This window comes from Eulemur rufifrons, chromosome 4, assembly GCF_041146395.1.
Source record: "Eulemur rufifrons isolate Redbay chromosome 4, OSU_ERuf_1, whole genome shotgun sequence".
NCBI classification, from domain to species: Eukaryota; Metazoa; Chordata; class Mammalia; order Primates; family Lemuridae; genus Eulemur; species Eulemur rufifrons.
The window spans coordinates 79875545-79892461 of record NC_090986.1 but is presented as its reverse complement, the minus strand read 5'-3'; the positions used below and the strand labels follow the sequence as shown (position 1 = coordinate 79892461).

At 48.3% G+C, this 16917-nt stretch overlaps 1 protein-coding gene across 1 annotated transcript; it reads left to right on the top strand.

The window, feature by feature from the left end:
* Positions 1-12195: 12195 nt before the first annotated feature.
* On the top strand, positions 12196-13200 carry GPR12 (G protein-coupled receptor 12). Its single transcript, XM_069467439.1, has one exon. The coding sequence runs from the start codon at positions 12196-12198 to the stop codon at positions 13198-13200; it is 1005 nt and encodes a 334-aa protein (XP_069323540.1).
* Positions 13201-16917: the final 3717 nt, after the last annotated feature.

The window sequence follows — 16917 nt, the reverse complement described above, 5'->3', positions numbered from 1 at the left end:
CCGTGGGAGTAAGTGATATAAAAATCTGCTGTCTCATTTTTCTTATATCCTTGGGGCCTAAACTCTATCAGACCAGTTTTAATATGCTGTGGCTGGGAACGCGAGGCCCGTAGCCTGGCTCCTGTCACAGTGGGCAGGGAACCACAGCGATTCACCTGTCAGCCACGTTTGGCTCTTCCTCCAACCTGAAAAGACATGTGCCTCTGCAGGTCAGAAAGTGGAGACTCAGAAAGAAGGACATGACACTGGTCACTCTCAAATTAGGGACAAAGCTAGGACCTAAATCCAAAGCTGGGTCCCTTGGCTTCCAGTCCAGTCCTCCGGTATTTATTCCCTGAGCCTGAATGGAAGGAAACCCTCAGACGACGCCACTAGTAATCTCTTACTACTGAGCACTCATGGGCACCTAGTATGCACCACAACCTGCTCCAAGGGCCTCCCATGCGTTAATTAATTCAATCTCAAAAAGCAAAACCTAAGAAACTGGAAACATTGTTATCCGTAAGTAGACTCAGGGTGGGCAGCGGGGAGTTTTCACTTCCTCCAGGCCAGGACTTGACTTTTAGTGTCCACAACAGGGCACGTGGAGCAGAATGTGTCTTGTTGAATGAAACCAACAGGGCCTTTCGCCAGCCTCCTCTGAGTAATGGATAAATACATTAGAGAAGGATATGAATTCAATTGGGCTAATTCAAATTTCATGCCATTTAATTTTAATACGAAGGATATTGGCCCATAAATAACCCTTTTAAATAGCTGGAATGTGAATATCTGTGATTCAGTGTTGAACTGAAGATATTATTTCAACATCATTTAATCTCATTGGTCTCAGGGGAGATGAAGGAGACATTTTTAGCGGCCATGGAGGTGGCTGAAATGCTAACAAATCTCAGAACAGCGGAGTAAAACATCGTCCCGAGACCCAGCTGAAACACCTCGGAAGCACCCAGAGGCTCAGCCCACAGCGGGCGCGTGACCCTTCTCTTTCCCGTCATGAATGTCCCGGGAGCCGAGAGCAGGCCGTGCGTGGTGCTGGCAAGGCCCCCTCCCCGGGCAGCGCTGCCCTTCCTTCCGCCCTCTCACTAGTCAGAGCCCCGTGAGGGCAGGAACCGTGTCCCTTGGGCTTTGTCAACAGCATCTAGTCCAGTGCGTTTGGATGAACGAGAAAGACCCGGTGCCCAGGACTCAAACTGCAGATCCGGCAGCCCTGGAACCTCTGCTGCCACACACATTCCTCCACCTGCCACTTCAGGAGCCTCCAGGCTCACTGACCTCAGCCGGGCCACCCAGCAGTGTCATAAAACAAAGCAGCCACAGGCATCGCTTTCACCAGCCCCAACAGCAGCATTTCCAAATCAATTCTGCGAGATGCTAAAGAACATTCCAAGGGGGGAGGAAGAAAGGGCTCCACGGCTAAGAAAGTTTGTGCAGCTCTGGGTTAAAGTCAATGAAATGCGTCTTTCTGGAGGACTTTTGGAGCCAGTAACACACTAGAATGTGCTATAGTTTTTCTAGAAGGACATGCAGTACCAGCTTGCTTCTTCCATTTAGTAACATGCATTTAATGTTCCCCCATGTCTTTTCATGGCGCGATAGTTTATTTCTTATTAAAACTGAATAATATCCCACTGTCTGGATGTATCACAGTTTATTTACCCATTCACCTCCTGAAGGACACCTTGGTTGCTCCCAAATTTTGGCAAATTTGGATTCTGGATGTATTTCGAAGGTAGAGTTGACAGGATTTCCTGACAGTTTGGATGTTTCGTGAGCAATGACTCCAAGCAGGATGCCAAGTGTGTGGCCAGTGCGACTGACAGAAAGGGACTCACGTGGGTCTCCACTTGCACAGGGAGACGGGGAGATAATGCACCAGGGACGGCGACAGCAACGGTCATCACGATTATGTCCCGAGCCCCAGCTTTGTGCCGGGCTGGGCTGAGCATGCTGTGCGCTTTACCCCGTATGATGCACATTCTAGCCCCAGGCAGTAGATGCTGTTAATACTCTCATTGCACAAACAGAGAGCTGAAGTGAGTTGTTTACTCGCTCAAGGCCACACAGGTCTGCTCATGTCTGGCTCCTGAGACAGCAAATATTTATTATATAATAGCAATAATTGGGTTAATGTGAATCTTCCCCTCAAACACGAGCCACTCACGATGTGCTGACATAAATGACGTCTTTCAGTGTCTGACACTGAGGGGGAGGGCCTGGACCAGGGTCAGTTCACAGGGCGATTCAGGGCACTCCAGGACGCTCCCTGGGAGGCAGAGGGCTGCTGTTTCCCCCGGCAACGGCATCCCAGCCTGCTGCTAGTGGTACGGACAGTTCCTCATTTTCATGAAGTGTTGAGCTTATAGCGCAGGGCCCGGCACGCGTTAGGTACTCTGCAAACACTGGCTGTCAGTTCGGAGAGGTGAGGAATGCTCCTGAGTTCCATAGAAAAAACTGCTTATAAACCATAATTTTGCCTATACATATTCCCTATTGATTTGACAAAAAGTATTAAATCTCTTCTGTGATCCCTTTGAGTGAATACAAAGGCCACATCATCGCGCCCATCAGTGGTTCCCAAGAGCCATTCCCCTGACTCAGCTGAGCCGTGGCAGCTTCCACCCATTTGGGAGAAAATGAGAAAAATCAGAACAATGCAGTGAGTTTTCATAAAACCAACCGTATTTGATCTGAAGCACTCTCCTTTTGTCTGAGATATGTCGTGTGTGGATGCAAGCTAAAGATGTCCTCTTTTCTATGAAATTATTACGAAAGTAGCTAGAAGTGTGCTTGCCTAAATGAACTTACTTAGCAAAATAAAAGTTCTGCAGCTCCCTGCTGGTCTCTCCTTTTTGCTCTCGTTGCCGCCAGTGGTGAAATTGAACAATGTACGAAATCCAAATTTCTGGGTACCGCCAGTCTTCCATAATCGATGTGAACTCAGTTGTGTGTAAGCCTCCAATGCGGAATGTAGAATGAAACGTAGAATGATCAGGAGTGAGGACAGGTCGTGAATTATCAGCAGCAAAGTGTGCACTAACCACCCAGTGGCATGTTACCCTGGGCTGGGCGGTGCCACCCAGAGACGAAAGCAGAGGACTCGTAATTCTCCTTCACTGTTGACAAGCCCACGGCTGGAGCTCTTCCAGTCACACATCCTCACGCCCTGTGTGCATAACTTGCAGAATTGGGGATGTCCCCAGTGTGTGTTGCTGAAGGAGCTGAATAGAAGGGAAGATGGTTTCACCCTATACAAGCTGGGGCAGGGCCTTGAGCCAGCACGCTGGGACCATGTCGCTCCTTCTCCTCCTTTTCCTTCTCTCGTTTCATTCACCAACCTTTCAAGCCAGTATTTCAAGAGCCACAAAATGGGGACATGCTGAACAATCATGTTTTGGTTAAAACTTATTGGTTGCCTAAGCCTCCTAAGATAGTAAAAGAAAATTTAGAAGCAAAATAGCACATCAGCAAAATACTCCACTTTCCTACTTTTAGCCACCCTTGGATTATCCTTCTATTTCCTCTTTTAAAGAAGGCACGTCCAGCAGGAGGGCACCAGCATTTCAAAACCTCATCAGAAGAAAGGCCGTCGCTTTGCTCACAGGACACACTGCCTCCACACCACACAGAGTAGTCCTTCAGGTGCGATCAAATGTAGGTCACAAGGAAAGAGAAAGATGCAAACACATGATTCACAACGCATTAAGTGATAGATCCCCGAGGACTGCTCCTCTGCAGAGCAGGCGCGTGTTGTCAAGCTGGCCTGCAAAGGCGTTTGACTCTTCTGCTCAAGTACGGAGCATTCTGGCCGCACAAACAGCGCTCCTCGATCGTGAGTGATGCACAGAATCCATACCACGCCTGATCACCGGCTTCTCTCCTTCAGTTCTTGCCCAAGCTCAGCGAGAGCGTCAAGGCCTGAGAAGGTAACACTCCAGAGTCTCTGACCAGGTGCGGGGCAACCCTGAGCCGGCAGCAGCTGTTGCTCTGAGCTCTGCTGCTCAAATCCGTGGAAACAGTCCCTGTTACAAGGCCAGGCAAGAACAGTCTCTTCTACTTGCAACCCGACTGAAACTCCAGGAGAACACTTACTTTTTCCTCCCAAACAATAGTGACCTGACCTCCACTGGCTTAATTGCTAAGACTTCGATGCCTTGAAGGTGTCCTCCAGTGATTCTGGGAAGTCCCCAAAGAGGTATCTCCAGAAACCAGTCTGTGAGCTCAGCCTTCCCCTTCGCTGCGCCTTCAGCAATGCTGATTGACGCCGCCCTGCTGGCCATGCCCTTCGGGACGCTGCTGCCCGTCTCCTGGTGCTCAGGTGCTTCTGCTGTTCAGGCTGAGAGCGGCTCTCAGGATTCTACCAAGCGGCACAGACCACAGGTGCTTCCTCGGCTGTAGCAGATGCCTGTGCCCGGACTCACACAGCACCCTGAGCGTTCCAGCTTTCCCTGTGTTCCCGGTGCCCAGCCTTGCCCGTGACCTCCACAAGCCCGCCCTGACAGGCATCAGTCAGAGCCAGTGCAAGCGGCCCAGGATCAGCCCCCTCCCCTCCCCTCTCTTTTGGGTGTAGGGCTCTGGGCCCCAGCACAGCCAGCAAAAGGCCTTCCATAACATTTGCGATGACATCACCAGGAAAGAACTCCAAAAAGCAGATTTCCAAGGTTTGACTGGGGCCCTATTAGGTTGTAACCAGATTTCAAAATGGAAATTATAACGGAGTCCCAGAGTAGCATGGTATAATGCAAGCCCTCATATTTCTGGAAAAGATGTAAACCTGGGTCTTTGACCACTTGTCTGAGAAGGAGAGACATTGGATGGAGGGATGATTTCCATATGTCTATTTTAGAGGTCAGTATAATGTAAGTGACACCTGCTCTCTAGGCGGTTTAGTGCAGTGGCTCAGCAAGCAGATCCTGGCACCTGACTGCCTGGCCGTGGGGGCAGGGAGAATGTCACTGTGTGCCACCTCCCTCACCTGCAAATGCGGCACTTGAGGTCCTCTGGCACGTAGGGCTGTTGTGAGGATCACGTTAGAAAGTACTTCCAAAGCACATAGAATGGTACTTGGCACACAGTGAGTGCCTAATAAATATTGGGTCCCGCTGTTAGAAACTAGAGGCTTGGCACTGCCTGGCACGCGTGCAACAGCTGAAGTTGGTAAGGAGGCGTGGGCCACACAGGCCGGCATGACTGTCCTGTTGCTGCTGTTACACAGAACCACAAACTTGGTGGCTTAAAACAACACAGATCACCCAGCAATCGTGCTCCTTGGCATTTACCCAAATGAACTGAAAACCTCTGTCCACGCAAAAACCTGCACCCACACGTGTACAGCAGCTTTATTTATGATTGCTATAATTCCAAAACTGGGGAGCACCCAGGAAGCCGTTCAGCAGGTGAGTGGATGAATAAACTGCGCTATGTCAAGACAATGGAATATTCGTCAGCGATAAAAATAAATCAGCCAACAAGCCATGAAAAGACTTGCAGGAAACTTAAACGCATATTACTAAGTGAGAGAAGCTGATCTGAAAGGCTACATGCCGTATGACATTCTGGAAAAGGAAAACTGTGGAGACAGTAAGATCAGTGGCTGTCAGGGGTTGGGGGGAGCGAGGGGGAGCAGGCAGAGCACGGGGGTTTTCAAGGCGGGGAAACTACTCTGTATGACGCTGCCACGGTGGATACCTGTCACCGTAGGTTTATCAAAATCCATAGACCAAAAGTAAAATCTCATGAAAACTAAGGGCTTTGGTTAATAATGATGTATCAATTTTAAAAACCCTCAAATTTATTCTGTAGCCTAAAGTGGGCCCACACACCCGCGTTTCCTTTGCAGGCTCCAGGGCAGAGTCTGCCTCCTGGCTCTTTCCTGGTCCCTTGGCCCCAGCCCCGCATCTTCAGGGCCAGCAGCGCAAGTCTGCGCGTCTCTGCCTTCCTCTCTCCGCATTGCAGCTCTTCCTACTGGTTCTACTCCTCCTGCCTCCCTCTTACGAGGACTTCTGTGATTCTGTTTAGGGCCCACCTGGATCATCCAGAACAATCTCCCATCTCCAAACTCTGAATCACTTTTACACAATTTTAATAAAGGCAATAGTCACAGTTTCCCGGACTTGGGACCTGGATCTCTTTGCGGGCCACTATTCGGCCTGCCCTAAGGACCCAGAGGTGGCTGGAGGAGTCGGGGAAGGGGTGGAGCGGGAGACCCAGGGAGAAGAGGAAGGGGCAGGTGGACGGCTAAGGGGTAGAGCAGTCCCTGCCCGCCGTCCACACCACACGCTGCAGAGAGCAGAGACTAGTCAGCAGCTCAGAATCAAAAAAAAAAAAAAAAAAACCCGAAAGCTATTGCTCTGTGCAACCATGTGAATAGAACATTTCTGAAAGTAATCTCTCAGGTTACTGTCCCCTACCCTCAGCAAATCTCAAATAAATTCATTAAAAATATTTATGAACAAAAAGTTCACTCTCTATGAGAGTACAGGTAATAATTACACGTTGATTTTACTTGTAGACCCAAAATTGCTGTAATAAATATGCATTACCCTATAGTCAGAAAAATATTTTTTTAAATAATATATTATAATTAAAAACACAGAAGTCTATTTAGAAATGAAGCAACGTTCGCGCTGACAGCAGAGCTCTGCTTTCTCACGCAGAACCACAGACAATATTGCCTTTAGGCGACGTGGCCCTCCCTCTGTCTCTCTGATATTTCCACGACATAGTTTCTTCCCTTATTAAAATGGGAGTTTGGAGGGAATTAAGAAAGGAGAAAGGAGGGACGAGTTGTGAATTTTCATAGACTTCTTACTCCCCTTAAAGGGCCACCAGGTTTTGTTTAGACGGAGGACTGACTATTGAAGTGTACTTTTGGTCCAACCCTCCTTCCGCTTTTAGCAATCTACCGAATAGAAATGCATACACGGGTGCGTGATAGGACACGCACAAGCATGTTCACCACGGTTTTATTCACAATGGCCAGAACCAGAGAACAACTCAATGCTGACCAACAAGAAACGGATGAGAAAACTGTGGCATATTTGCTGTGGTCTGCATGTTGGCGTCCCCCTAACAATTCGTACGTTAAAACTTAATCCCCAATGTGATAGTATGAAGAGGTGGGCTTTGGGGAGGTGATTAGGTCACGGGGGCTCTGCCCTTATAAATAGGATTAGTGCCCTTATAAAAGTGGACGGAGGGAGCTTGTTTGCTCCTCTGTGCAGACACAGAAAGGTGTCGTCTCTGAGGAATGGGCCTCACCAGACACGGAATCTACTGGCACCTTGATCTTGAGCTTCCCAGCCTCCAGAGCTGTGAGCAATAAATTTCTGTTGTTTATAAATTACCTGGTCTGGATGTATTTTGGTATAGCAGCCCGAATGAACAAGGACAATATTCATACGATAAAATACTGCGCAGCAATGAAAAAGAATAAACTTCTGCTCCCTGCAACAAATAAATACATCTCACAGACATAATGTTGCATGAAAGAAGCCAGAAATAAAGGCATGCACACTGTGTGATTCCATTTATACACATCCTAAACTCGGCAAACCTAATCTGGGATGTTGTTTCAGAACAGTGATTTCCCTTCAGGGCATAATAACTGGGAGAGGGCAAGAAGAAGGTTCTGGGTGCTGGTAAGGTTTTATTTCTCAAGATGGATAGTAGTCACCTGGGTATATTAATTTGGTATATTTTCATCCTAGTGTACACTTGTGAAATACGCACTTGTCTGTATATAAATAAGATAATAAAATTTACTGTTAAGATAAAGAAATAAATAACATTAAATTTTAATTTGGGATCATGTTTTATTCCCAGGTATGATTTAGACCCTTGGCTGAGCAGACAAAAGCACAGTCAATCTGGTTCAGATTAGCACACCAACTAGTCAACTCTATGGAAATGGACTAGTCCTCATTAACTCAGGCAAGAGGAAAGCTGACTAGTAAAATTTCAGTGTAGACACCGTGTACTGTACAGTACTGGCTCAGCTTATAACTTGCTCCAGCCAGTAATCTGGGACAATCTCATGATTTACACAGTCATTTACAAGGAGGGGACTAATAAATGTGCCCACAGGGTTTAAGTTGCAAAGATGCTATTAATGATTGAGGTAGGCACAGAGCCTTTCTCACACAAAACAGTAATTGTTTGCACAGGTTGTGAAAATGCCAGACCATGCTTAAAGGTTTACAATTTCTTGCTTAAGTTATAAAAAAAAAGTGACAAAAAAGATAAGTGATGAAAAGGCAATAAATGTCACACGCTGAGGGCATGTGCTGCCGTGTCCTGTACTGTGCAGTGAATACATCGAGAAGACAGCCTTGCAGATGGCTGCTGCATGGCCCTCAGCCATGCAAAACCTCTGCCCACCGGACTCCAAGCTCTAGCAGATGCCTGGGAGTTTGAGACACTTTTCCTCTGGGGAGATGCCCACTTGGTGAAGCTTGGATGGACATCCATGGCAGGGCTCTACCCAAGATTTGGACCTGGCAAACTGATCCATTCCATCTTATTTGCCCTGGCAGGTGGCTGGGAACAGGGCATACAGCTCAAGGCCGGGCCAGAGTTCTCCATGGGAATCTGCTCAAGAGCTAGGAAGGTGGGCTCAGGGTGCAAGCCTGGGGCTGCCTGGGGTGGCTTTCCATGGCTGCATGGAAGACACTCATCTGGGTAGAAGTTTGAAGCCAGCAAACACAGAGAAGCAAGTGCAAGCAGAAATAAATCCGGGAGGGGCCAACTGCCCAGTGCTGAGCACCTGCTTCCTGTAGCTTCTCCTTCTCTGTGAGCCACTCCAGATTTTTCCCAGCCATGCCAGACAACAAAATGCCTTTTTTCTTAAGCTAGTTTGAATTGGATTTCTGCTCCTTGGCAACAAAAGTCCTAACAAACACACCAATAAATGTAGAATCAGGAGCACAGGAAAGTTACGAGTAGTCACCCGGGGGAAGGGGAAGGGAACGGAGCAGTGAACACACAGTGGGCCTTGGCCGTCTGGGGGAGCCGAGCGTCCACACTGCCATCAGCAGCTGGCTCCTGGGTTCTGCCAGGTGACAGCATCCTAGTCCCAAGTGTAAACTGCCTCAGTTTCTTCCTTTGATTCCTCCCAGGTTTCACTGGAAACATATGTATACCTCTGCCACTCACCTCAATACCTTTTTCTCTTCCCAAATCCTTGGTTCTCTCTGAGGATACTCGCCTTGTGCACGCCAGCCCTGTGCATTCGCGTTTCCTAAACTGCACTGCCAATGCGGGACTCCTAAAATTTTGGCACATACGATGAACACACTATTATGGTTTAATATACCATATGTATATTAAACAACTGTTCATATTTCATCACTTTATTCTCAAAATGCTTTGATTCATCACATAGAAATTGAGAGGAAGATGTGCATCCCTTCGTTACAGCATTTGCTGCCTGCTATTATTGCTGATTTCTCTGTGTGTGTCACCACCAGACCATGCATGCCTGGGAGCGAGACCATGTCTTACTGAATTTGTGCACCCAGCCCCTGGCTGGGGTCTTGGAACCTGAGGGTGTCTAATGCCTCCCCCCCCCCCCCCCCCGTGTATAAGCAACGCTTAGAACTCCACAGCACCCTGTGCATCTCCAAGTGTGAGCCCTCACCTGGCAGCCTCAGTGCCACTGGGGAAGAGGTTGCACATGCAGGATCTGGGCCCATCCCAGAGCTACTGATTTGTAAGCTGGGTGGTTTGTATGCTCAGCAAAGTTTGAGAAGCACAAAAGACCCAGAAAGAGTCTTCAAGCCTGGTGGGGGACGTGACTAGACACACCACAAAAAAATAAAAATAAAATAGAACGAAAGAAAGAAAGAAAAAAGCAAGCAAACCAACCCCAAAACCTATGTAATCCAAAGCAGAATCTGTCATAATCTGTCAAGGTAAAAAGTTCAGACTGTTCTAGAAGCAGTGAGAGGTCCCGGATGTTGGAGACTAGACGGGCCAAATCAAAGAGTGTGTGGCATGGATGGGAAAGAGAGAGGCAGGTGGGTACCAGAAGTGCAGGTGAGAGGTGAGGAGGGCCTCAACCAGGGAGGTGAGGATGATGAGAAGGGGCATGCAGGGAGAGAGCCGGGCACCCTGCGGAGTCAGGAGCTGATGGATGGGAGAAGGGAGGACTCAAGGGCGCGTGAGGCTCTGAACGCATAGGGCTGGGGCAGCAATGCCAGTGAGCGCCAGGGCGAGGCAGCCCCTGTAGGAGGAGTCCTGGGGTCTGCACACCATCTCTACTCTGCAGGACCCCTGGCTACTGGGAAGAAAGGCAATTGGGAAAATCTTCACTACTGATAGGGCAAGATAAGCCTATCATGCTTTTCCTTCTCCCACCTTTAAACTGGGGGAGATCTTTGAGATCTCCTGGGTGCTTGGATTTTTGTATCCAGTGGAGACACGGGCTCATACAGCAGACAGGCAGCTAATCAGGTTCTTAATCTTAGAATCTACTGAGGTGGTAAAATGAAAAAATAAATTAACGGTGCCACTTCAGCGCCTAAATGAATTGGGTTTTGGCCAGTTCGGCAGGAAGCTTCTGCAAGAACTCAGTAAATGATTTCCAATTTAAAACACAGCTCAAAGAGCACTTAATAAGTGCAATTTGGTGGTGATAGCGATGCTGCACATAGCAGCAGCATCTACCCAGTTAAGCGAATGTTTCCGGGGAACGGTAATGATGAACCGGCTCCAGGACGCTGCTGAGGAAGCGGCCCCTTTGCCAAGTGGGCAAAAGCAATTCCGAAGGCGTTCGCTGGGCATCATGCTGTTTTAATGATCTGCTCCCCCCCCCCCCCCCCCCCCCCCGCACCCAGCTGCTGATCTCACTATCGCCCTAAGCAATTACTTTGGCTGCGAACGGGCAGTTTAGGGTTTGGTGTGGAGAAGCCGGACCCTGGAGACCGAGACTCCCCAGGGAAACCACAGGAACGAAATAGGTCAGGGGGCTCCCGGCAACGCTCCCCTGCCCTGCCTGGTGCAAGCCCTGAAGCTGCCACCCAGGGTGGGGACGCGGGCGGGACCTCCAGGGCGGGTGACCGCGCAGACACGGGCTCCAGGCTCTCTCGCCCTCGGCCGGGGGCCGCCCCGCCCGCCCTCTCGCAGCCCGGACCCGTGGGGGCGCGCGCGGCCTCCGGGGCTCCCGCGGGCGGGCGCGCGCGGGGCGGGGGCGGGGGCGCGCGCGGGGAGCGTGTGGGCCGGGCGGGCGGGCGCGGCGGGGAGAGCCGGGCGCGCGAGCCGAGCCCGCTGCTCACCTGCAGCCGCGCTGCTCACCTGCCGCGGAGCGCGCCCCCCGCGCCCTCCCGGCCCACTCCGGAGCCCAGCCGCCGCCCCTGGCCGCCGCGGGCACCGGCGCCGACATGCGACACGAGTAGCTCGCGCGTTTTGGAAGCACCAGAGGAGCCCCCTCGGCCTGGGCGCGCCAAGGTGACCCCCTCGATGATCCCCCGCCCCCGCGGGCCGCCTGTCCCCGCGCCCTGTCTGACCCCCTCGCGTCCGCCGCCCGTCCCCGCCGCGAGGGGAGCGGCGGCAGTGCATGGGCATCTGTCTGTCTGTCTGTCTCGGCACCCCCATTGCACACACCTGCCTTTTGTGGCCCTCCCCGACTGCCCTGTGCACACGGGGAGGGGGGGTCTGGGACCCCTCTTTGTTCCGGCCCGGGGTGTGTGTGAGGGCGTGCACGCTCGCGAGCGATGTTCCTGGAGGGTGGGAGTTCGATGGAAATAGGCGATTTAAATATTCCATCGAGGATGGCGATCCCGGCTAGCGACTCGCCGGCCGCGTGGCTTCCGCGGCGGCGGCCCAGATGTCAAGCAGTCGGCCACTGTCAGCATGCAAGACGCGGTTTCCAAACGTTCCTCCCCGGCGCTTTGGCGCACAGCTCGCCGCGCGCCCCTGTGCCTGCCTGGCTTGTGCGTGGGTCTGAAGTCCGACCCCGCGTTTCCCCCGGCGCCGGTGCCGAACGGCGTTTTTGTTGTGGGCTTTAAACCACGGACACTTTGGCTTTTGTTTCATTTCACAACAGTTGTAATTCCCGAAGCTTGTGGCATTTCATACTGGTGTCTGAGCAGGGCTGGCTTTCTGTTTGTCTCTGTGTTTCTTGCATGATCTTGGATTGTCTCCCTGCTGTGTCTGAGCATTAAAAAGCCTGTCTTTTCGTTGAAGAGGACACGGGTTAAAATGAATGAAGACCCGAAGGTCAATTTAAGCGGGCTGCCTCGGGATTACTTAGACGCCGCTGCTGCGGAGAACATCTCGGCTGCTGTCTCCTCCCGGGTCCCTGCTGGAGAGCCAGAGCCCGAGCTGGTAGTCAACCCCTGGGACATTGTCCTGTGTACCTCGGGAACCCTCATCTCCTGTGAAAATGCCATTGTGGTCCTCATCATCTTCCACAACCCCAGCCTGCGAGCACCCATGTTCCTGCTCATAGGCAGCCTGGCTCTCGCGGACCTGCTGGCTGGCATTGGCCTCATCATCAATTTTGTCTTTGCCTACCTGCTGCAGTCGGAAGCCACCAAGCTGGTCACCATCGGCCTCATCGTCGCCTCTTTCTCTGCCTCTGTGTGCAGCTTGCTGGCCATCACGGTGGACCGCTACCTCTCACTATACTACGCGCTGACGTACCACTCGGAGCGGACGGTCACCTTTACCTATGTCATGCTCGTCATGCTCTGGGGGACCTCCATCTGCCTGGGGCTGCTGCCCGTGCTGGGCTGGAACTGCCTGCGGGACGAGTCCACCTGCAGCGTGGTCAGACCGCTCACCAAGAACAACGCGGCGGTGCTCTCGGTCTCCTTCCTCTTCATGTTCGCGCTCATGCTGCAGCTCTACGTCCAGATCTGCAAGATCGTGATGCGCCACGCCCACCAGATAGCCCTGCAGCACCACTTCCTGGCCACGTCGCACTACGTGACCACGCGCAAAGGGGTCTCCACCCTGGCCATCATCTTGGGGACCTTCGCTGCCTGCTGGATGCCTTTCACCCTCTATTCCTTGATAGCGGATTACACCTACCCCTCCATCTACACCTACGCCACCCTCCTGCCTGCCACCTACAATTCCATCATCAACCCTGTCATATACGCTTTCAGAAACCAGGAGATCCAGAAAGCCCTCTGCCTCATTTGCTGCGGCTGCATCCCGTCCGGCATCGCCCAAAGAGCGCGGTCGCCCAGCGACGTGTAGTGGCAGTCGGCCTAGGAGGGTCCGCCCAGGAGGGTCCACCTAGGAGGGTCTGCCCAGGAGGGTCCGCCCAGGAGGGTCCGCCCAGGAGGGTCCACCTAGGAGGTCCTGCACTTACCAAGCACTTCCACTGCCCGGCCAGGGGTCAGATGCTTCCCTTGAATTCTTTGCATTGGATTCTCTGTCAAGACAAGGAGCACTTAGCACTCCTGAAACAAGGACAGCATTTAGATGAGTTAAGTGATTGAAGTGAAAATAATGTTACCAGTGTTTTCACCATTTAAAAAAAAATGTTGAGTTCTTCACTCAATTATTATTTTGTTGTGTTTGGGGGCAGGGGTTTTTGCTTTGTATTTTGTTTGAAGGGTTGCTGGTGGGTGGGAAAGGAAGGGGTATGATATGACCAGGATTTTATAAAAAGTGAGTCCCAGAGTTTTTACCTGGACTTTAAAATAAATCTGAGTTATTGAGGAAAATTGAGAAAATTACTTTTTCCAGATTTTTTTAAACATGAAGATAGAGTTTCAATGCTGCATGTATCTAACAGAATATGATCCCTTTCAAGCAGACAAAAATAGTTTACATAATTATGTTTGGAAGGGACCTGATTTTGTTAACTTGAACTCAGTAATAAGTCACCAACACTGAAACCACGAACCCGTTCTTATTCATTCTTTCTCTTCGTTCAGCAATTACTGTTCGTGAGAATTACTTTGGTACTTCTTTAAATGCTGCAACTCTGCATGGTTGCCTGTGTTAGCTAGACCACTAGTTTCAAATGTTGCCATGTAAATCCAGAATCAAAGGAGTCATTTTTCAATACAGTTTTGCAATATTCCTTTCTAAAACAAATCATAAAATATGTTTTGAATTTCATATGACATAGGACTGATTAGATCCACCATTACAGTTTCTTAAGCTACAGTTTGTTTTCAGGAAACAAAAGGAAAAAAATATTAATAACAGCTAGTAAAAGTAGATTAAATTTATTTTAGTATATTCTGAGAAATAAATAAATGTGAAGCTATCATGAAATATAAAAGCATTACCTTTACTATTTCTATCTAAGAATGTATTAATAGGTATTCTTGATTGAGACAATTAGAATTAAATGTTACAGACCAAGTTTTTTCATATCATCTGTGGTGCAAAATGCATTTGAAACAGGTGGTCCCCTATTTTAATGATAAAATTTGTGAGTGCATAACGTGCCTACATGACAGTGATATATGTTACAAGCAGAATGACCATGTGGCTGTTCGTGAAAAGTTAAGTTTGAAATCCTTTTCCTTCTTTTCACCAAAAAAAAAAAAAAAAAAAAAAAAAAAAAAAAATTTAAATGCAATAAAAACTGTATTGCCTGTTTTCAGAGAGCAAGAATTTTGTCAGGACATAACAAAGAATTCATTTTAAACTTACTGTAACATCAGTGTGTCTGAGTGTTATTTCTGTTAGTGTAGACAGATGTAAACACAGACACCTTCCCTCTGTTTGCAGTGGATTTATAGTTGTATGTATACAACCAACCAGGAGAAGAATTTCTTGGCAGCACATCAACTTAGCCCATTCAGACTGCATGCAGCAAGATCAGTATTTCTGGGTCCTTCGGGAATCATTTGTAATAAATTAACCTCACCGGCTTGTCTCCAATGTTATGCCCACAGTGGTCTCAGACCATTCTGGTAGCCTGCACACTGATGCTGTCTCTCCAAAGCCTCTTCTAATGTAGCACAAGTGTGAATAAATCCTCTACTTGAATCCGTGTCTCCTCCCTGAGGTTACTTATGGAAGCAGGAGAGGGATTGAAATATTTAAGACGTGGGAAAAAATTTTCAATACATTTCACTGTATGAGCAATCAAATCCAGTTGATGCCTTTAAAACATTTCTGTTGAACATTTCATGGAGTTGGTAGATTGAATAGAGTCTGTTCTAAATCACTTAAAATTTAATGGCATCTCTATGGGAGAATTGACAAAGGTAAGTTGGTTTTGACACGGGCTGGGAAATGTCCAGAATGAGGTTGTAAAGCAATAAATGATGTTTTGTGAAATGGTGGTTCCATTTGCATATGTCTACTAGTAAGGATTACAATGACAAAATATGTGCTATCATTGACCACGTTGTGTGCCAGGCCCCACGCTGGGTGCTTTAGCTGATCTTCTGCTACCGTCACAGTCACCTATTTTTCAAGTGAGAAAACAAAGACAAAGAGAGGAAAGGCTAAGAAACTCGTCTGAGGCCACAGAGCCACAAGTTGAGAACCAGAATGTGAAGCCAAGTTTTCCAAAGTCTGTCTTACCCCTTCCCTGAATGGTGTGATCTTTCACCCCTCACTGGATATGAGAGCTGAGGAAACTGATTTTTTACATGTTCGTATCACAAAGTTTTGGTTCTATAATTAAGACATAAAAGTTTCTGTTTAAAATTACATGTGGCACGACTGCAATGTGGCCGTACTGGCAGGAGGTCTGTTCTCACTGTGTTCCTTACACCAGTATGGAATGGTCTCATAAGCGCTATTTCCATGGTTGCTTTTGGCCCATGTTTTTAAAACATCTGATTTCAGCTAAGAGATTATTCTCAGTGCAGCTATAACATGTCCTTATTGTTCACTTTAAATTTTGAAAAGTTTTAAATGTTTATGTAGTTTTCTACAAGCCTTCATTTTGTTCTATGACGTTAATTATTTTAAAATGTGCATATATCTCAGTATATAGGGGGGTGTGTGTGTGTGCATACATCTGTTCAATAACATTAACTTTGCAACAGGACCAAATACATCATGGAGAACAGTCATATTTCCAACAGTCCTGGGGTAGCAGGTAATCTTTTTACTCCCCGTATTAAAATTTCTAGCCAGCAAGGAATTTATATTAGTTCCAGTAGAAACAGTTATCCTCGTAGCTAGGACAGGTCAGTTACCTTACCAGAAGCCTTGGTTAGGCGAGACTACCTACCCAGGTATGGCTATCCAGGGTCTTGTTTCCCTTCATCCCCTTAACTCTGTACTTCTTTAAACAGTACCTGGCGGGGGAGGAGGGTGCAGTTAGAGCACCGCCTGCCCTGGAAGCCTGAATTAAATAGCCATGTTGCAGAGGGGAGGATTCCTCAGTTGTCCTGCAGAAACTGTCTTGGATTCCCCTAGGATTTAAAGCAGGATTGAAACAAGATGTTTAAAAGAGCAGATGATGCATAGAGATACTTAGTACCAATAAAAGTATCTTGTAGACTTCTTAAACTTTTTTTTAATACTTAATCCATCATTATCAGAATGATTGCCTTTATTTCATGGTAATATATTTGTCATATGACGTTAGGATAACTTACCATTTCAGATTTGACATACATATTAACTGAGTGACTACTGTGGTGCTATTTTGAATAATGTTTTAAGTTTGCACCCTGATTGTATGCCTGGTATAATAAACAGACTGCCTTCTTGTCCCCTTTAAACATTTGAATGGTTATTGGATGGTTTCGGTATCTGGCTAGAACCTTTAAATCTGTTTAGAACTTTAACAATCACCAAACTAATAGTTTTGTATATCATGGTTTGAATTAGCAGACAAAGCTGTCTTGTAGCAAACAATGCAGAAAAAAATACTGGTAATTTTGACTAGGGCTCCTCACACTTTAAGTATTTAAAGGGTATACAAATCACCGGAGACTCATTTAAAATGCAAATTCTGCTTCAGTAAGTCTGGGGAGTGGCTGAGTT

Excerpts from the sequence above, each read along its gene's own strand:
- GPR12 (XM_069467439.1), top strand. The coding sequence starts at position 12,196 with ATGAATGAAGACCCGAAGGTCAATTTAAGCGGGCTGCCTCGGGATTAC.